The sequence below is a fragment of the Trichosurus vulpecula genome, chromosome 8 (genome assembly GCF_011100635.1).
Source record: "Trichosurus vulpecula isolate mTriVul1 chromosome 8, mTriVul1.pri, whole genome shotgun sequence".
Lineage (NCBI taxonomy): Eukaryota > Metazoa > Chordata > Mammalia > Diprotodontia > Phalangeridae > Trichosurus > Trichosurus vulpecula.
This window is the reverse complement of record NC_050580.1, coordinates 204392880-204413709: the sequence shown is the minus strand read 5'-3', so window position 1 is coordinate 204413709 and position 20830 is coordinate 204392880. Positions and strand designations below refer to the sequence as shown.

At 40.9% G+C, this 20830-nt stretch overlaps 1 protein-coding gene and 1 long non-coding RNA gene across 3 annotated transcripts; both read left to right on the top strand.

Moving 5' to 3' along the window:
• The first annotated feature begins 2783 nt into the window (after positions 1-2783).
• Positions 2784-15797, top strand: LOC118828232 (acyl-coenzyme A thioesterase 1-like). Of its 2 annotated transcripts, XM_036734704.1 has the most exons (3): positions 2784-3998; positions 13347-13549; positions 15030-15797. In XM_036734704.1, the coding sequence occupies exons 1-3, from the start codon at positions 3383-3385 to the stop codon at positions 15633-15635; spliced, it is 1425 nt and encodes a 474-aa protein (XP_036590599.1). In that variant the 5' UTR covers positions 2784-3382; the 3' UTR covers positions 15636-15797. The 2 variants fall into 2 exon arrangements, with proteins under 2 accessions (XP_036590599.1, XP_036590600.1); XM_036734705.1 differs by lacking the exon at positions 13347-13549 and having other exon boundaries at positions 3768-3998.
• Positions 15798-16025: 228 nt separating this feature from the next.
• LOC118828236 lies at positions 16026-17405 on the top strand. Its single transcript, XR_005008943.1, has 2 exons — positions 16026-16061; positions 17201-17405. It is a non-coding gene; the product is annotated as an uncharacterized LOC118828236 (long non-coding RNA).
• The last annotated feature ends 3425 nt before the right edge of the window (positions 17406-20830 follow it).

Genomic DNA, 20830 nt, shown 5'->3' with positions numbered 1-20830 from the left:
CCTATGTGGTTCTGTGCTGTAAAGTATATGAGACTCCACACATAGAAGGTAGAAGAAGAAAATTATTTACTCAGACTCCAGAGAACCATATCCCACAAGCCATTTATCGAATCTATCAGAGCAGTAAAACATTCAATATACAATATCGCAACATGGAGACTCTCTCACATGTCTTAGCTATGTTTAAAGGGGCTTCAGAAGGGCAGGTCCAAATTATGTCATCTCAATTCTGACTATGTCATCAATAGCCAATCAGAATAAGACGCATCTATGTTGCTGGAGATTTTGCCCTGTCATCTTGCTAATTATTACAAAAGACCCCGTCAGCTCTCACTAAAGGTCTTTGGTCATGGGGAGAGGCTATTGACCTAATTCATTGGTTCCTGCTAGCCTAACAGATGAATTGATTGTGCTCAGTACTATGAATCTCAGAATTTCTTTTAGGCAGGACCACCCCTTCCTACCATCCAGAGACCTTAAGCATCCCAGTGAAAATGTTGAGGAAATCAACCACCTCCCTAGACAGCAGTGGGCAGTACAATAAATGACAATACCTAAGCTCCCCCTTTTCCTCTCAATTGAGCAGCGCCTTGTCAAGATATTAGAAGACCCCCTGTTTTCCAGAGCTAAGATTCAGCCAGCAAGCTGTGCCCTCAGCTTGGCATAACAACGATCCTTTGTGCTCAACTTCTGGAACTGATGGTCCCTGAGCTTGGGCAAGCACCAACAGGCCCAGGCATGAAGCCCTGCTATGAAGGGCCTTTTTGTCACTAGACAACCTTGACTCACTGTTGCCATTTTGCCTCTTTCCTGTTGCTAAACTACACTGATTTTTTGTCTAGCCACAACTATGTAAATCAAGTTTCAGCCCACTGCCTTGGTCCCCCCTCTAGAAGCAGGGCCCTGGCACATGTGTCCTTGATTGCAAGCCATTTCCCTCACTTTGAAATTAGACTTCTGTTTGATTGCTGACTTGACAGTCTCTAGCCTGCTCGGTTCAGCTCTGGCCACACACAGGTTAGAGGCCAGTTTGGTACAGTTTGACAACCTCAGTCTCTGACATACTGTTGGCTTTTTTGAAGAAAACTCCAGGTTTTGTGTTTGTTTTTAACTTGGTTCCATTACTCTCTGAAGTTTAGGGGAGTAATTTCTAAAATCAGAGAAAGAAATGCAGTATCAGTTAGTGGTGGTAAGGACAGGGTCTGACCTGCTGATTGATCATAGTTTGTTCAATTACCTTCCCATTTGGCCTTTTTAAAGATCTTTGTGATACTTATTAGAAGACCTGAGCTATGAGGCTTCAAGCAACAAGCTTCTATAAGGAGCAATCATGTGGGTGTGTTTGGAAGAGCAGTAAGAAATTAAGAGACCCCTGAGTTAGAGAGAGTGAGATGAAAGCATTTGTGGTAAATACCTGACAGAACTCACTTCATTCTCTATAAAGTCCCTCAAGCATCTTGCTTTAGATCTAATATTTTAACATTACAGTCACTGTAGAGTTGGAAAAAAAACTCTTGAAATTTTGAAGCCAGAGGAGAAAGGACAAGAAATAAATGAAATTGGTAAAATAAAGTTTAGATAAAGATAGATAAAGCACTTATTAAGAACTACTAGGTCCTAGGACACTGTGCTGAGTTCTGGGGATACAAAAAACAAAGCTAAGTAAGGCATTATTAGCAGTCTTTACCTTTGCATTTTAAAAATCACATTAATGTACAGTTTGTGAAATGAGCTGCCTGGAGAAAAAGTGGATTCTACTTCCTTCCTTGGAGACCTGGAAGCAAGGGCTGTTATGCTCTAATGTTGTTCCTTTTGAGTGTGCGTTTGAAGTGGCTAGTGTCTGAAGGCCTCTCTAGAGTCCTGCCTGGGACACAGCTAACCCACTCAGCTCTGAACTCCTTGGCACCTTAGATTCTCATCTTTGCATCCCCTGTTGCTGCTGCTGCTGCAGCTTCTACTCCTCTTCCACCCACTAAATCAGACCTTGGCAGACCATCCCTAGGACCAATTAATTCCTTCTTATCTTCACTGTGGCCATTTTCTGCTCTGCTGCTTAGAGTAGGCAGAGTCTTCCTCTCTGCATCTTATATGGACCAATGCTGTTCCCATTTTACAAAAGGGCCACACTGCTATGAAGGGTCTGAAGCTGGATTTGAACTCAGGTCCTCCTGACTCCAAGTTTAGCTCTCTATACATTGTGTCACTTAGGTGCCTAACAAAACTACCTCATTTTCAGATGGCTATTGAATTATTTAGCAAAAGGGAACAATAGAAATGCAAGCTTGCTTTTGAGGACAAAAAAAAAATCATCTTAATCTAATCTAGCCAGCTGGGTGGCCCAGTGGATAGAAGAGTGGACTTGTATTCAGCAAGATCTGGGTTCAAATCTACCCTCAACACTTAGTAGCTGAGTGACCCTGGGCAAGTCACTTCACCTCAGTTTGCTCATCTATACATGAGAATAATAATAGCACCTACTTCACAGGATTGTGGTGAAGATCAAATCAAGGTATTTGTAAAGTGTGATATGCACACATGTGTATGTAGTTGTGTGTATGCATGTGTGTATGTATCTAGTATGTGTATGTGCATATATATATATATGCTAATATTACTAACAATTTAGATCCCCTCAAAACAGACCTCTATCTTTCCCCCTCAGCCCTCCCCTGCTCCTTCCTTCCCTGTTTCTGTAGAGGGCAACACCATCCCCCCAGTCCCTCAGATTTGCAACCTAGGTGTCAGGCTTGACTGCTCACTCCTCTTTCCCTCCCCCTCCCAATTTCCCAAACTGTTGCAAGGCTTGTTGATTTCATTTCGCAACATATCTCAAATACACTGCCTTCTTTCCTCTGATTGCTGCCATCACTCTAGTGCAGGCCCTCAGCACCTCCTGCCTGGATCAATGCTAATGGGTCAGTCTGCTTTAATCTCTCTCCATCCAATCCATGCCACCAAGGTGATTTTCCTAAACTGCAGATCAGAACATGTCTGACCCTCACCCCCTTCTCAACAAACTCCAGTGGTTCTTTTTTGCCTACAGGATCAAATACAGAATGCCCATTTGGCATTCAAATCCCTTTAGGAACTAGCCTGCCCCTGTCTTGTGAGCCTTCTTAGACTTCACTTCTGATCCAGTGGCAGTGGACTCCCTGCTAGTTCTTTAACAAGGCGCTCCATTCCTCCCTGCTCCTGACATTTTCTCTGCCTGTCTCCAATGCTTGGCACGCTCTCCTCCTCAACTGCCCCTGCTGACTTCCCGGGCTGAAATCCCATTTTTTCCAAGAAACCTTTCACAAGCCTCTAAATTCTAGGGCTTTCCCAGAAACGACTCAACGAGAAAAAGGAGAGAAGGACTTTGAACTAGACACGCGTCCACCCCATGCTTCCACCTCCTAGAGAGCTTTCTCGCCTCTACAGAAGCCATTGGACAGCTCCCGAGAGATTTCCACCACCCCCCCGGGGGGGGAGCCAATGGGAACCAGAGAACTCCCCATTCACTATAACTAGGCGAACTCTTGGATGCCTCAGGTCACCTTCAATGGCCGTGACCTTGGACTTGACTCCCGGGCCCCGCAGCCTGTGGGATGAGCCCGTGGCGATTGCGGTGCACGGTCTGGCCCCTGCCCAGCGGGTCACCCTGCGCGCCTCCCTCCGCGATGAGAAAGGGGAGTTTTTCCGGGCCTCGGCCCGCTACGAGGCCGACGCCCGCGGGCAGCTGGACCTGGCGCGGGCACCCTCCCTGGGGGACAGCTACAGCGGCGTGGAGCCCATGGGGCTCTTCTGGAGCATGAAGCCCGACAAGCCCTATTGGCGGCTGGTGAAGCGTGACGTGCAGACTCCTTTCCTCGTGGACCTGGAGGTGTATGAGGGTCACGACCCGAAACCCACTAAACTGCTGGCACAGGTGGTCCACGAGCGGAGCTTCCTCGGGCCTGGGGTGCAGAGGATCCCGGTGCGAGAAGGCAGCGTGCGCGCCACCCTCTTCCTGCCTCCCGGTGAGTGCCCCTCCAACCCTCACCCCCATACTTTTCTTCTCTGACCCCTCATCTAATCACCGACCACCGCTCTTTCTTTCCTTCTCCCACAGCAGGATGTTCTAGCATTCTGACGTGCCAAGGATCCCCCTGGCATTCTAAAAGAATCTTGAGATGTCAGAGGGATGGATGGACATCTCTCAGGGGTTTGGCAGGGAAACACTGAGGAGTTGGCTTAGAAATCAGTCTAAAGTCCTTTCCAGTTCTAAATCCTCTGACTTCTAATCTATAACTGGGGATCCGAAGTCCCAGGTTCAAGTCCAAGAATTCACCTTTAGACCCTTCCAAATCTCAGTTCTGTTAAACAAACATTTGTGATGGTCTGTTACTCTTTAGCTATTCATGGAAGATTAAGTTATTTGGGCATCATCAGACCTGCTACTACATATCTCTCTTGTCTAAATCCCAGCCTAGGTAAGCTCCTGACCAAAGGTCACCTTTCAATGGTGAGCTTTTTAGCCACTGTAATTTTTGAAGTCAATCAGTTATACAGGGATGTCTTTTATATCAGTGGAAGGTGTCGCCCCCCAGAGAGAAGATCGTTTCTCCTTGAAATACTAAAGTAAGTTTAGCAAAAAAAAAAAAAAAAAAAAAAAAAAAAAAAAAAAAAAAGGAGGGCATAAAAAGGAATTACAGGAATAAATGGACAAACAAGCTGTTAAACTATCTCTCTGTGGGTATCGTGATTGTATTTTTTGAAAATCTAAGGAATGGAGAAAAATTGAAGGAAAAAATGAGTTTAGCAGGAACGTGAGACAAATTGAGGGAATTTTTTATGTCACTAACACAAAGGTGAAAAAATTGATGGAGAAATATTTACTGTGGTGCCAAAACAGAATATATAGAACATTTAAATTGCTGATACAAATAAGATGTATAAAAATAGAGCTATAACATGATATTGGTAGGAACAAAAGAAGAAATAAATAACTGAGGTACAATCTCATTCACATGGCTAAGCAAGACAATATCTAGGAGCAGTGTTGACACTTTTTAAATAAAGTCTAGATTTACAGTACAGCAGGTGGTGAAAAAAAAGGGTTTCCTTAAACTCAGAGGAGTTACTAGTGCAAAGAAAGGAGATTAAAAGGCAAAATAAAATATGCCCTGCTCTCAAGGGCTTCCATGGGGAAACAATATATAAACATAGAGGTATGAGAAAATATATAAAAAGCAAATGTTTCTTGTTGTTAAGTCATTTTTCACTCTCATCACCCCATTTGGCATTTCTTGGCAAGATATATTGGAGTGGCGTGCCATTTCCTTCTCCAGCTCATTTTACATATAAGGAAAGAGGCAAACAGGGTTAAGTGACTTGTCTAGGGTCATAGAACTAGTAAGTATTTGAGGCCAGATTTGGGATTCAGGAAGAGAGTCTTTCTGACTCCAGGTCAAGCACTCCATCCACTGTACCACCTAGTTGACCATAAAAACCAAGTACAAGGTACATAGAATTTCAGGGTGGGTGGGGGAAGCACCAGCAGCTACTGGGGAATCAGGAAAGACTTTATGTGGAGGTGGTCTTTATAGTGAGCTTGGAAGGAATGTATGTACTAAAGGCCAGGTACAGGGGACAGCAAAGGCATGGAGAGGAGACATGGATATCTTGGGTGAGGGGCAGCAGGTAGGCCAATTTGAGTGGACTGGAGAGTACATAATGCTGAGTCAAGTGAAGTATGTGTAAAAAAGGTGGACGGGAGCCAGGTGGTGAAGGGTTATGGATCCTAGAGGAAGTGGAGAACCTCTGGAACTTCTCGAGAAGAGGAGTGACATCCATGTCAGACTTGAGTTTTAGGAACATCTCTTTGGCTGTGAGAGGAGATCCTAGAGGCAGGGAAACTACTGTAATAGTCTAGGCAAGAGGGTGATCATGCAGATACTTATCTAGGTGAAGGTATCATCTGTAGAATACAAGTTCTCCAAGGGAAAGGGACTATTTTTGGCTTGCATTTATAATCCTAGAGTACTACGGTACTTTCATACAGAGTAAAGGCAGCTGGTGATGCAATAGAGAAGAGTGCTAGCCTTGGAGTCCAAGTAGTACTGAGCTGAAATCCAGCCCCAGAAAGCTACTCTCTGTGTGACCCTGTACAAGTTGCTCAACCTTTGTCTCCCTCAGTTTGCTCATGTGTGGCACCTATCTCTGCAGAGTTGTTGGGAGAATCAAATAATTGTAAAGAAGCTTAATAATTATAAATTAAATAATCGTAAATAAGTTTGTAAGTGCTAATTTTACAGTGCTTAGCATAGTGCCCTGGCATATAGAAGGTAGTATGTAAATGCTTATTACCTTCCCTTTCTTCCCTTTACACTTATTGCTTTAATAAGTGCTTCTTAGATGGGCTTGGAAGTGGCTTCTTTTCTCTATAGCAGAGTTCATGCCAAGAAATCTGAGCAGTTCTGATTGGAGAACTTCTAGTATCTAGGAGGAGAGTCTTTGGTTAGCATGTGATCCAATCTTCTCATTTTAGAGATGAAGAAACTGATATCCAGGGATGAAATAATTTGTATGCCCAAGACTTGCACCAGAACCCCACTGTGGTCTGTCTCTTTTGTTTGTGGTCTCTGAACCAATAACTATTTTTATTGTATTATGTTCTATAAATGATGTCTTGAATATCCTTCTACCTTTTATATGATTGTTGCAATATCCTAGTCATTTTTTGTAAAACTTCTATGTGGTGCTGAGATTAAAAAAAATGAACAAATCCACAAAAACATATTTTGAGCAAGAATCTCCAAAATGAGAAGTCTTTATGTGTAACAGGGCCCAAATTCAGAGCTCTCACATAAAAGGAAAAATACTGTAAGTATCAGAAACAATTCAAGTACCAAGGAACCACAATCAGGATCACACAAGACCTATAAGCTTCTACCATCAATGAAAGAACACCTTGAGATACAATATAACAAAAGGTTAAGGTATGTTAGCTTAAATCCAAAAGTAACTCTGCTAAAATGAGGATAATGCAACAAGGGAAAAAGTAGATCTTTAACTGAATAGAGGATTTTCAAGCATTTCTGCTGAAAAAGACAAAAGCTGAGTACGAATTTTCAAATGCAAAAGAAGACTCAAGGGAAATCTAGAAAGTTAAATTGGAAGCAGCTATAGCATGATATAGTGCTAACAACCTTATGGGAGAGAAGAAACAAGTTTCCCTTCAGAATCACAGTGTAGTCAAAGTATATTCAGAGAATTACATTAGGAAAACAGATATCCTGGAGATGGATTTATTCCATTCTGAGATTTTAAAAGGAGAATGATAAGAGAATAAAAGGAATAAAATACACTAGTTTCTGTAGTAGGAATAAGAGGTGGTAGGACATGCTGTTCCCCACAACTGAGGTACCTTAGCAATATATAGATATGGAGGAAGGGGTTATAGCACCATTGCAAAGGAGAAAAAAGAAATGACTTTGAAAGACTTAGAAACTTGATGAATGCAGTGACCAATTATAGCTCCAGCTTGATGCATGTTACCAACCTTCAGAAAGAGAGAGACGAGAGAGAGAGAGAGAGAGAGAGAGAGAGAGAGAGAGAGAGAGAGAGAGAGAGAGAGGTAATTTATTCAAAGTGCAAAGGTAAAAATTTTTTGACATGGACACTGTATGGATTCATTGTGCTTAACTATGTTTATTTTTTTACAAAGGTGTTTTCCCCCTGTTGTTTCAGTTTTTAATTTGTGATAGGAGGAAGAGAGATGATAAGAATAGTGATTCTCACCTTTGCCAAAAGAGCCATTGGAACTTTTATTTTAATGTTCAGAAGAGTACAGAAAGAAGCTCAGAAGGAAGCATAGATGAGTAAGATAGTATTGAGAGTGACATATGGAATTTATTATGTCCTTTGTTTATGAAATAGAAAGTTCTGATTTCATACATAATCCTCTGTTTTATATTCTGAGATGTATGTGTGTGCATGTGTGTGTGTATCCATATATCTTTAGATATAAATTCTCATTTTGGTATTTAAGTTCAGGATAAAAAAATTAATTTTTAAAGGAAGGTTTATAAATTAATTGGAGATTAGTTTAAACCTAAAACTTCAGGCTCAACAGCCAATCATATAACAATAGAAAATTTCATCAAAGAAATAGCAGCAATTACACAACATTTGGGATGATGGCAAAACAATGACAAAGGGGAAATGTCTATCTCCAAACAAGTTCATCAAAAAAAGAAAGAATAGATTAATAAATTGGATATGCAACTAAAAGAAGTCCTTGAAAACCAACAAATTATGAAACCTCAACTAAATATCGAAATACAAACCCTGAAAATCAAAGAATTAACAAAATGGAGAAACATGACTTGAGAAATCAAATTAGAAGCTGTACTTTAAAAACCCATAAAACAGAAACTAATAACCAGTCTGATGTTTTAAAAAGAGAAAACAAAACCAAATCGACAATACCAAAATGAAAAGTAGAAAGCATAGCAGAAATATTTATAGTCAAGGAACTAGAAACAAAGGGAGTATTCATAAAATGAGAAATGGCAGAATGAATTGCAGTTTTTATTTGTAATGAAAGACCATGAGTTCTCTTTGGACGCACTGCGTTTGAGATACCTCTAGGACTTCCAACAAGATATCCAAAAGGCTGTTGGTGAGGTGGAAGCTGAGGAGAAAGACTAGGCTTGCAAATATAGATCTGTGAATCATCTGAAAGACTGAAGATGGGACTCATTGTTTGTGAATCTTAATTTCCCCACCTGTCAAATAAAGGATTGGAATAAATTACCTCTAAGGTTCTATTTAGCCTCAGTTATAAGTGGTAGAGCCTGGGTTAAAAATAGATCTTCTAACTCCAAGGCCAACATTCTTTATAGTTCTCTACCTTGCCTTTCCAATAGGTTCTGGGAACATGTGGCTAGTAAGTTATGTGTTAACTGTTAGAAACTTACTTAGTCTAGGGAATAAACAACACTCGTTGGAAAGCCAGGAAGGTTTTCATTATGTTTTACATTTATTCTCTCTGAATAAATGGGTATGTCCCCTGAATGGATTACAGGAGAGCACAATGTGTTCCGATGAATGCTAGTCTTTTATATTATGCAAATTCAAATCTCCTGCCTGGCTCTTCATTGGCTGGATGCAATCTCCTGAACTGTGCACATCATGCCCCACCTCAAACAGCGTGTTAAACATGCCCACAAACCTCTCACCTTTCACCAGATCAGAAGTCTGGTTCTGCTAGATCACAGCTCTGATAAGAACAGTACCTGACTTACATTCTGCTAAAGCTGGAAGGAGTACTTTTAATCCTGTGGGAACAAAACTACTCCCAATCTTTCCCACAGTTTCTTCTCTTTCCTTTTACTCAAATTTTTGTTTCCACATCTTTAATACTCCTTAACTCTCTTTTTCATATGAATTCTTCCCTTCTCCATCTCCCCTTTAAGTAAATATGGTAAGGGAAGGGGGAAGGGTTGATTGAAGCACTGACAAATCAAGGGAGCAGTCCCCTTTATAAATACAGATACAGAGGCCCAAAAGAAAACAGTAATACAATTGTCCCTTTAAGACTCAGAAGTCTCTTCTCATACAGCTATCTCGCAGGAACATCATCTGATGAAGTCCACTGGTCCTTGGTATTTCTTCAGCCATCTCCAGCACAGCCTCTCAGCTTCTTCTTCTTCTCTTCTTGTAGAATCCTGATTTCTTTTTGTCCACTCTCCTACAAAAGTGAGAGATTCACATAGAACATAGTTTTTTTATACTTTACATTAATCCATTATTAATTCCCCCAGCAGGAGGATGAGATTTCACTAAAGAATTAATTACAGGCTCCAGTACATACATAAACATATTAAGTAATTAATTTTTAACAGTACATATTAAGCCACAAACTTCTAGTCATGCCATGTTTCCTTTAAGACATTTACAAAATAAATCACAAGCCATTCTTTTTTTTAATGTAACTAATTGTGACAAAACTTGAGACAAGTATGATATTAACTAAGTAACAAGTAATGTCCTCACAAGCCTATGAATCTAATTGTCTCCATAATATTACAAAGAATTGTAGGACCCTAACTTATACAGGAATACATACTAGTAACAGATATCAGGTCTAAATAACTAGTTATTGTTTGGGCTAAAATTGTAGGCCTAATAGCTCAATCTTATAATAACCTAAGATGTTCCAGAATAAATCATTCAATAGATTTGTTATTGTGCTTACAAAATTTTTTGAATATAGAAATTTGCCACTAAGAGATTAGGAACATAACTTATAGTAAGGGAACACTATTTCCTTCACTTCATGTCAACTCCAGGCAGAAGTTATGTCAAACTGTAAACTGCATTGAGCCAGGTTTAAAAGCTGCCAGGTTTCAGTTGAGGAATCAGGTTGGAAAAATCCTCCCTCAGCTCAGACTGAATAGCCATTTTCCCAGCCTTCCCATGAGATCATCCTATGCAATCCATACCTGCACCTCAGGGTTACTGGCATCATGGATCAGTGGCTCAGACAGCCTTTCCTGATATTCATACCTAGAATTAGACTCAGAAAAACAATCAGTTAACAGTCCCATTAGGTTTTTGAATAGCAAATTCCAATAATCAAATTAAGACAAGGCTATAATCTCACATTGGTTAAAGAACATCTCTAAGGGAGCCTTAAATAGCTTGTATGCATTTTACACTTGTTTTAGTTCATAAAATCAGATTTTCCCATTAAGATCATAATTTATTGCTCTAATAGATTTACATCTGTTTCCCAAGATTCTAGTGAGATTGGAATAAATTACCTCTAAGGCTCTATTTAGCCTCAGTTATAAGTGGTAGAGCCTGGGTTAAAAATAGATCTTCTAACTCCAAGGCCAACATTCTTTATAGTTCTCTACCTTGCCTTTCCAATAGGTTCTGAGAGTATGATAGGTTCAATACTAACTTTATCTTATGTTTTAAGTCAAGGAATGAATTCAGATCAAAACAGAAACATTTAACCTTTCCATCAATTGAAAATGTATTCACAAGTTATCTCCTTCTAAGAAACTTACACTGAAAGTCTTTTCCTCAAACCGAAGATGTCTCTGATTTAGTTCCAGTAATTAATTCAGTCAATTGTATTCATACCCAATTGCTCTTACATCATTTTGAAACATGTAAGGACCTTATTCCATATAGATACCCAGTAACTTTAAATCCCAGCCTTAGTCTATGGGATAATAATTCAACATTGCCTTTGTATCCTTATTTCTTTTCCTTTATCTAATTATCCTCATAACATTCAGAAAGAATATTCTTGTCTTTCATATGACTATACAAGTGTACCAATTTACCCAACTATTTGCTTAAATTTTAAAATCTGTCCTAAGCCAGTTACTAGAGATCATTTGCAAATTCTCAGCTTATCAAGTTCCGTGTTTAAGAACTCCGTATACAAAAGTTTACCAATTTGATACACTTCAGTTTTGTTGGATGCACATTACATAGAGACTACAACTTTAACAAAGCAAGTTTACCGAAGTGTGAGGTGTGCTGCTTTTTAGCCTCCTTCAGCTTTCTAGCCTGTGCTGTTTCCAGGCTCCTCCAGCCCCAGAGACCCAGGGTTATTACCTGAGGGGCCTTCTCTGTAGCTGCTGCCCATCCCCCTTCTTTCCCTTATGCCAGATGGCAGAAAAGGTGAATCTCTCTCTTCTTAACTAGACTGGGGGGGGGGGGGAGTGGGGGAAGGGAATGAGGATACTGTAAGGCTGTTGTTTCAAAAAAAAAAAAACCTTTAGCAGTCCCAACCTTTTTTAACCTGAAGGCATCCCAAAGTCTCTTCGATAGAATTTCCTGTCTCTCTCCCATCCTGGGTCATAAAATCTCCCAGTCTCCCTTATCTTGTGCCATTACCTACCTCATTTTGTACTCAATCTCTTGACCCTCCACATAAACATATCTTCCAGACATCTGGGTCCCACCCAGAGACTCATAAAATTCACAGTGGGTTTGAATATAAATTTCAATATCAAGTTATTACAACAAATTATGCAGAGATTTTACAAAACATTTCTTCCAAAAGTATTTTCCCTTTCTTTAAAAACAGTTTATAATTTATCCTGATGTCAAGAGGAATAATATCGCTTAAAATTTCATGAAGAAAATCAGTTGGACAGCCATAAAATAACAAGTGTCTCCTTCTTCAAGCAAAAATAAGCCTTTAAACATTGGGATTCATTCACAAATTCCCACAGTGCCATCACAAATTCCTGAGTACCAAAAGGTGTTTACCTTGGGGAGGAAGTTCAGTTCCCATTAAACTAGCCTTATCACAACAATAAAGCTTACCAGGCTTTCAAAATTCACTCAGTATCCTTTTCTTCCCTTATTTTTAAAATATATCACTATAAATTAATTATATTCTGGAATCTCACGTAGATAGTAAATGTAGTAGTCCATAAACCTCAGATTAAAATACATATATCCTTAGATGATATAGGATTGAAAATCCAGAGAGAATAAATGTAAAATATCCTGGCTTTCCAACGAGGTTTGTTTATCCCTAGACTAAGTATGTTTCTAACAATTTCGGGCTTCATCTGGGATTTCTAGCATAGGAAGAAGGAAAATTCACTGTAGAGAAAGGGAGGTACCCCTGCTGATTTCTAGCCAGTGAGTATCCACAAGTTCAAGTTTCCATTCTTCAGACTGCTAACTTCCAGGGACAATTTTTTTAAAAATCCTTGGGAACCCAGGAATGTAAATAGAGAGATTGAATGAAAAATTGAAACTGAAGGGCCAGAGACAGTGTAAGTCAGGTTCCTGAGCAGCAGCAGGAAAATCTGGGGTCTAAGTACTGCTTTGTCAAGTCTTAGATTCTAGGTTGATAAGTCAGATTTGCCTAGAATGGAAAAGGGGACTCTTAAAAGGAAAAGGTACTGAGGAGGAGAATGGAATTTCTTTAAGCATTTTATCTGAGAAATCTCATTGGGATAAATGCTGGCTCTAAAGTTTTGACCCTAGGCAAGTCACTTAACTTCTGATGCCTCAGTTTCTTCAACTTTAAAATGAAGAGGACAGTAATAGCTCCTACCTCACAAGATTGTTGTGAGGATCAAGTGCTTAGAAGATTGCCTGGCACACAGTAAGCACTATGTAAATGGCAGCTATTTATTTTCCAGTTAATTGAGTTTTTTTTCCTTAATCACACTGTGCAGTTATAACCAGGTATATTCTTCCCAGTGTACATGCAGTGGTGAACAAGGAGTCTTATGGTGTCTCAGAATATGTCATTGAAGAGCAAACAACAGGAATATCCTTAGAATTCAGAGGGAAGACTTTAAAGGGAATGCTTTATGACTTTGACTTTCTTTTAGGTTCAGGGCCCTTCCCTGGGATCATCGACATCTTTGGAACTGGAGGTGGACTGTTTGAGTATAGAGCCAGCCTGATGGCTGGACATGGCTTTGCTGTGCTGGCCCTGGCATACTATGCCTTTGAGGACCTCCCCAAAGACATGAGGGAACTTCATCTGGAATACTTTGAAGAGGCTGTCCAGTACCTGAAAAACCATTCCCAGGTTGTCTTCTCATTTTATGACTTCTCTCTTCTTTTACTTTCTTTGATTCTGGGAGTAGATGCTATGCCTCATTGCTCTTTATTTTTAGAAATTGTGCCAAGAATGAAACCTCTTATTGTAAGTATTTATTGGGAAGTGGAGTGGCTTGCTATTTCCTTCTCCAGATCATTTTACAGATGAGGAAACTGAAGCAAACAGGGTTAAGTGACTTGTCCAGGGTTACACAGCTAGTAGGCATTTGAGGCCAGATTTGAACTCAGGAAGAGGAGTCTTCCTGACTCCAGGCCAGGTACTCTATAAACTTTGCAAACTAGATGCCTGTTTTGCTTTGAGATTTTCCCTGCTTCCAAAGAGTGTTTGAACACTGGTCAATCCCTCTGCTGTTTGGAAGGAGAAAACTGAGACAAATCCAAATCATCTCTGGTAATGATCATCTGTGTGACCTTTGGAAGACACAGGTTTGTCACCTCCCTGGGCTATAGTTTCCTTAGTTGTGAAATGAGTGAGTTAGAGTAGACATCTCTTCAGATCCAGGATCCAAGGAAGGATATCAGTGAGCAGTGACTTGAGGTATGCAGAATGTCTACCTGCTCCAAATTATATCATCCCTCAGCCTGTGCTTCCCCTTAGTAGAGTCATGAATAGGTTGGAAAAGAGGTGGCGGGAGACATTTTCTCCACAAGGCCTCAATTAAAATAGATAATCAGCTCTCTACCATAGGTATGTGAGTTGCCTTGGGCCAGAAAGAACTAAGGAAGGAGGGAAGGAAGGAAGGAAGAAAGGAAGGAAGGAAGAAGGAAGGAAGAAAGGAAGGATTTGCTAAGTGCCTACTCTGTGCTAGGTACCATGCTGAGTATTTTGTAAATATTACCTGATTTGATCCTCACAACAACCCTTTGCTCTTATTATCCTTAATTTACAATTGAAAAAACTGAAGCAAACTGAAGTTAAGTAACTTGTTGAGGGTCACATGGCTGGTAAGTGCCTGAGGCAAGATTTGAACTCAGGTCTTCCTGAGTGTAGGAGGTCCAGTACTCTATCTGTTGTACCACCTAACTTTCTTGAAATTTAAGTCACTCTGTGATTATGGGCAAGTATTTGATCATCAGTTTCCTATCTGAAAAATGGGTATCATAATATTTCTAATATTAGGTTATAATGAAAATGCTATATAACATGAGCTTTACATGTCATGTTGACATGAGCAGAGGTTACTACAAAACTCAGTAAGATCCAAAAACATCTCTTAGGGCAAAAGTAAAGGTATTGTTAAGTTTCTCATGCTTTTTTTGAGACATTTGGGGTTAAATGACATGCCTAGGGTCACATAGCTAGTACATATTAAGTGTCTGAAGCCAGATATGAACTCAGGTCCTCCTGACACCAGGACTGGTGCTCTGTCCACTGCACCACCTAGCTGCACCATTTTGTTAGTTATAACATTATTCTCATTCCCTCTTTGACTCTCTGATTTTTTCAGGTAAAGGGTCCAGAAGTTGGGCTGCTTGGATTTTCTAAAGGGGGTGATCTGTGCCTCTCCATGGCCTCTCATTTGAAGGACATCACAGCCACTGTCACCATCAATGGCTGCCTGGCAAATGTAGGGTCTGCACTACACTATAAGGGTATGACCATTCCCTCATTGAAGAATGACCCAAAACGTATCAAGATGACTGAAGACGGGTTTGCAGACATTGTTGATGTTCTCAACAATCCTTTGGAGGAACCCAACAGAAAAAGCTTAATTCCAGTTGAGAAGGCTGAGAGTTGCTTCATGTTTCTTGTTGGTCTGGATGACCACAACTGGAAAAGTGAATTCTATGCCAACGAAAGTGCCAAATTGTTACAAGCCCACGGGAAGAAAAAACCGGAGATCATCTGTTACCCTGCAACAGGACACTATATTGAGCCCCCATATTTCCCTGTATGCCTGGTTTCCTTTTACAGTATGGTGGGTAAACATGTGATCCATGGAGGAGAAGTTAGGGCCCACTCCATGGCCCAAATTGATGCTTGGAAACAACTCCAGGCCTTCTTCCACAAACATTTAGGAAGTGATCCGATAACACATCCCCCCAAATTGTAACTCGCCATTTAGAAATTCAGATGGTATATGGTAAGAGTGTATTGAGATGATACCAACTAGAGAGATTAATTTTAGAATAATTGGAATAGGGGCAGAGCCAAGATGGCAGCTGAAAAGCAGGGACTAGCATGAGCTCCCCGCCGAGTCCCTCCAAAAACCTATAAAAATGGCTCTGAACCAATTCTAGAACTGCAGAACCCACAAAATAGCAAAAGGAAGCAGGACTCCAGCCCAGGACAGCCTGGATGGTCTCTGGGTGAGCTCTACCCCTCACAGAGCTGGGAGCGGAGTGGAGCAGAGCCCAGCGTGGGCGGCGCGGACCAACTAGACCAGGAGCCAGTCAGAGCATGCCCTAGCACCCTGAATCAGTGAGCTGCAGCAGTTACCAGACTTCTCAACTCACAAGCACCAAAAACAACAGAGAAGGTTAGTGTGAAAATTAAGGGATGAGAGAGGAATATATTGAGAGAGGGAGATAGGAAGAGATAGAATGGGGTAAATTATCTCGCATAAAGTGCAAGAAAAATCAGTTCTGTAGGAAGGAAAGAGAGGTCAGGTGAGGGGGAATGAGTGAATCTTGCTTTCATCAGATTTGACCTGAGGAGGGAATACCATACATATTCAATTGGGTAACTTATCCCACAGGAAAGTAGGAGGAAGAAGAAGATAAAAAAGGGGGGGATGATAGAAGGGAGGGCAGATGGGGGTGGAGGTAATCAAAAACAAACACTTTCAAAAGGGGACAAGGTCAAGGGAGAAAATTCAATAAAGAGGGATAGGTTAGGAAGGAGCAAAATATATTAGTCTTTCACAACATGAGTATTGTGGAAGGGTTATACATAATGATATGCACGTGGCCTATGTTGAATTGCTTGACTTCTTAGGGAGGGTGGTTGGGAAGGGACGAGGGGAGGGAATTTGGAACTCAAAGTTTTAAAAACAGATGTTGAAAAACAAAAAAAAAAGTTTTTGCATGCAACTAGAAAATAAGATACACAGGGAATGGGGCATAGAAATTTATCTTGCCCTACAAGAAAGGGAAAAGGGGATGGGAGGAGAGTGGGGTGACAGAAGGGAGGACTGACTGGGGAACAGGGCAACTAGAATATACGCCATCTTGGAGTGGGGGGGAGGGTAGAAATGGGGAGAAAATTTGTAATTCAAATTCTTGTGATAATGCTGAAAACTAAATATATTAAATTTAAAAATGGAAAAAAAAGAAAAAAAAGAATAATTGGAATAGGATTTGTCTCACCATTAAGATAAAGTTGAAAGTAATAATAATTTTGAAGCTCTCAGTGTTTTATTTCAAGTAAACAGTTTCCCCAAGGAATAAGAGAATACTTTTGTGAAGCACAAGAACAGTGAGAGAATACTTTCCTTACATGGGATATAAACTGCATAAACCCACAGAATTGGCAGGGACCTCCTAGGCCTATACAAGTTGCCCATAAATTTCCTGGAAATATTCTCTCTTAAGAAAGTTATCAGATCTTAAAAATAAGCATATAAGATGCTACGTATAAGTTCTGGTACCAAACCTGATGTGATGGTCATTACAACAGCCTTATCTTTACCTGTCTATGGAAGTGGTCCAAGTGTGGCAACTGATCCAGGAGCTGGGATACCCAAGTGTATTTGGTGCTAGATGACCATGATATACAGAAAAAGCAGAGCATGAGGACCTTCAGCTACTTCCTTAGGCTGGACAAGTGGACCACCAAAGGCAGGGAAGTTGTGCCCATCTGAATGAAGGATGTATCCTCACCACATATCCTTTTTCTGTTCTGAGTGTCTTTCCCCTTCAATGGATTGTCAGTTATTCCATGAGTATCTCATTTTGTTTCAATCTCACACCTGAGGTACCAGACCAGTCTGGATCAGCCCTGGTCTATTATATGCATTCCCCTGAATGTGACAGTGGGCAAATGGATTCTTTCCCAGCCCTGCCCTACTTGTGCACCAAAGAAGATGGAGTTTCATTGTGGGAGAGGAATGCTCCAGCATCTCTTTTCCCTCCCTGTCAGCACCTGGGTGCCTTAGTATCTGTCCCCTGCCTCCAAGCCTCTCTGTTCCTTTCCCCAACACTTACTCCACTCCACCATTTACAGGACCTCTTATATCAATGAACCCATTCTATACCAATACATAAAGCCCATCTCTACATCCCAAGACCTCTAATAGAGTATAAAATTAAGTACTGATTTTAATTCTGTTTTGCTAAGACTTAATCAAGCTACATTTAATATTCCTTTTTGTGGTTCTTTTTCCTTGTCAGTTTCACCCACCACCCACATCCCAGAGAAACTTGCCCAAAGGTCAAGCTTTACCTCTACTTTTGTAACCTCACCCATCACCCACTTTCTGGAGAAACCTGAGTAACTTAAAAGCTCAAATCTTATTAGTTTAAAGTATTCTGTTGATGTTCAGTTGTGACCCCATCTGGGGTTTTCTTGGCAGATGTGGAAACAGGTCGACAGGGTTGTCCAGAGCTAAGATCCACCCAGCAAGCTTTGCCCTGAGCTTGGCATAAAAACAATCCTTTGTGCTCTCCTTCTGGAACTGATGGTCCCTGAGCTTAGACAAGCACCAAAAAGCCCAGAAATGAAGCCCTGCTATGAAGGGACTTTTTGTCACTAGACAACCTTGACTCACTGTTGCCGTTGTGCCTCACTCCTGTTGCTAAACTACACTGACTCTTTGTCTAGCCACAACTACATAAATCAAGGTTCAGCCTCAATGCCTCAGGTCCCCCCACCAGGGGCAGGGCCCAGCACAAGAGTCCTTGCTTACAAGCCATTTCCCTCACTTTGAAATTAAACTTCTGTTTGATTCCTGGCTCTCCTGTCTCTAGCCTGCTCTGTTTGGCTCAGGCCACCCACAGATTAGAGGCCAGTTTGGTCCAGTTGACAACCTCAATTTCCTGACGTAGTGTTGGCTTTTTAAGGAATAACTCCAGGTTTTATTGTTGTCGTTCTTTTTAAAAATATTCCATTACCCTCCTGAAGTTTGGGGGAGTAATTTCTAAAATCAGAGATAGGAAATCCAATTAGTTAATAGTGGTAAGGACAGGGGCTGACCTGCAGATTGATTGCAGTTTTCTCAATTTCCTTCGCATGTGGCCTTTTGAAGTTCTTCTGTGATACTCATTAGAAGATCTGAGCTATGTGGCTTCAAGCAACAAGTTTCTTTCTCTAAGGAGCAATCATGTGAATGTGTTTAGAAGAACAGTAAGGGATCAAGAGAGCTCTGAGTTAGAGAGAATGAGATGAAAGCATTTGTGGTATATAGATAGAACTCACTTCATTCTCTATAAAGTCCCTCAGCATCTTGTTTTAGATCCAATAGTTTAACTTTATAGCCAGGGTAGAGGTGAAAAAATCTCTTGAAATTTTGAAGCCAGAGGAGAAAGGACAAAAAATAAATGAAATAAAGTTAAGATAAAGCACTTATTAAGTACTTAGTAGGTCCTAGACACTGTGCTGAGTTCTAGGGATACAAAAAGAAAGCTAAGTAAGGCATTATTAGCAGTCTTTACAGATGAAGAAGAAAACCACCTGCATTTTGCATCTTAAAAATCACATTAATGTACAGTTTGTAAAATGGGCTGCCTGGAGAAAAAGTGGTTTCTCCCTCCCTCCTTGGAGATCTGGAAGCAAAGGCTGTTATGCTCTGATGTTGTAATGGGGTTTCTTTTGAGTACGGGTTGAACTGGCTAGTGTCTGAAGGCCTCTCTAGAGTCCTGCCTGGACACAGCTAACTCATTCAGCTCTGAACTCCTTGGCACCTTGGATTCTCATCTTTGCATCCCCCACCCTCCTGTTGCTGCTGCTGCTGCAGCTTCTACTCCTCTTCCACCCACTAAATATATACAAATCTGTTCAGTTGTGTCCCACTGTTTGTGACCCCATTTGGGGTTTTCTTCTCAAAGATACTGGAGTGGTTTCTCATTTCCTTCTCTAGCTCATTTGACAGATGAGGAACTGAGGCAAACAGGGTTAAGTGACTTGCCCAGGGTCATATAACGACTAAGTATCTGAGGTCAAATTTGAACTCAGGAAGATAAGTCCTCCTGATTCCAGGACCCATACTCTGTCCACTGTGCTACCTAGATGCCCTCGAAGCTAGCACAAATTAATAAAACATTAAAAAAATCACAACTTATTACTTTGCTTTAGGTCTTTTTTGAAAGTACAAATTAATTCCCTTTTTCTCTCCTGAGCTCCTCAGTTTTCCACAACTCCAGCAACCTTTTCACCCCCCACTATGGCCATGATGAACTTAGGCAAGTCAATTAATGCTCCCTCGACCTCAGTTTCCTCATTCATAAAATAAAGGGTTTGCATTAAATTGCCTTTGAGGTCCCTTCCAGCTCTAAATCTAGAACATTTTCCTGCTTCCTGAAACCTCCCATGGTTCTCCCTCCCTCCCACTCTCTCAGCTGAGAACCCTGCCTAATATTTTACAAAAAAATGAGACCATTTCACTGTGAGCTCCTTCTCCTCTCTTCCTCATCTCCTTCTGCCCCTCAGAGGCCTTCTGACACTATTCCCTCCATCACCCCCTCATATGATGATGGGGCCTTACTTCTTACCAAGACTCACCTGCTCAAGCCATCCCATTCCATCCAGGCTCCCCCAACTTACTGGCAAACAGCATTTTGTATTTGATCCTGGAGGCAATAAGGAGTCAGATTCACTCTTTTACTTATGTTCAGTCTTTCCCCATCTATTGGCTCGTTCCCTATTGCCCATTCTGACAAAGCCCTAACTTATCTTTCCATCCCTACTGTTTTCCCTATGTCTTCTGTCTCCTAGCACAGAATGAATGTAAATTGTAAATAGTAACTCCTTCTCTTTTGGCCAGCAACCCTGATGGTTTTCCCCTGCCAGCTGGATTTTTTTTAATTAAAGTGGCCATCCCTTGGCTCACTCCTTAAATAGTTCTATTTACTGAATGACCTTACCTTACTCAAAGTGAGAACCTGAAAAGGCCTTAGCCTAAAAGGGCCAGGGTCTCCCATTGCATACTTGGTCATCTCCAGTCTTCCTCATGAATATCTGGACACTGGACCCATATGGCTCTGGAAGAGAAAGTGAGGCTGGTAACCTTTCACAGCCATCCCTCACTCAAATCAAAGTCAACTGCAAGTCATGTCATTATGTTCAATGGTCCCCTTAAAGAAGGAAGGACAA

Excerpts from the sequence above, each read along its gene's own strand:
- LOC118828232 (XM_036734704.1), top strand. The coding sequence starts at position 3,383 with ATGCTTCCACCTCCTAGAGAGCTTTCTCGCCTCTACAGAAGCCATTGG. Across the intron at positions 3,999-13,346 it reads CACCCTCTTCCTGCCTCCCG|GTTCAGGGCCCTTCCCTGGG; the intron begins GTGAGTGCCCCT and ends ACTTTCTTTTAG. Across the intron at positions 13,550-15,029 it reads ACCTGAAAAACCATTCCCAG|GTAAAGGGTCCAGAAGTTGG; the intron begins GTTGTCTTCTCA and ends TGATTTTTTCAG.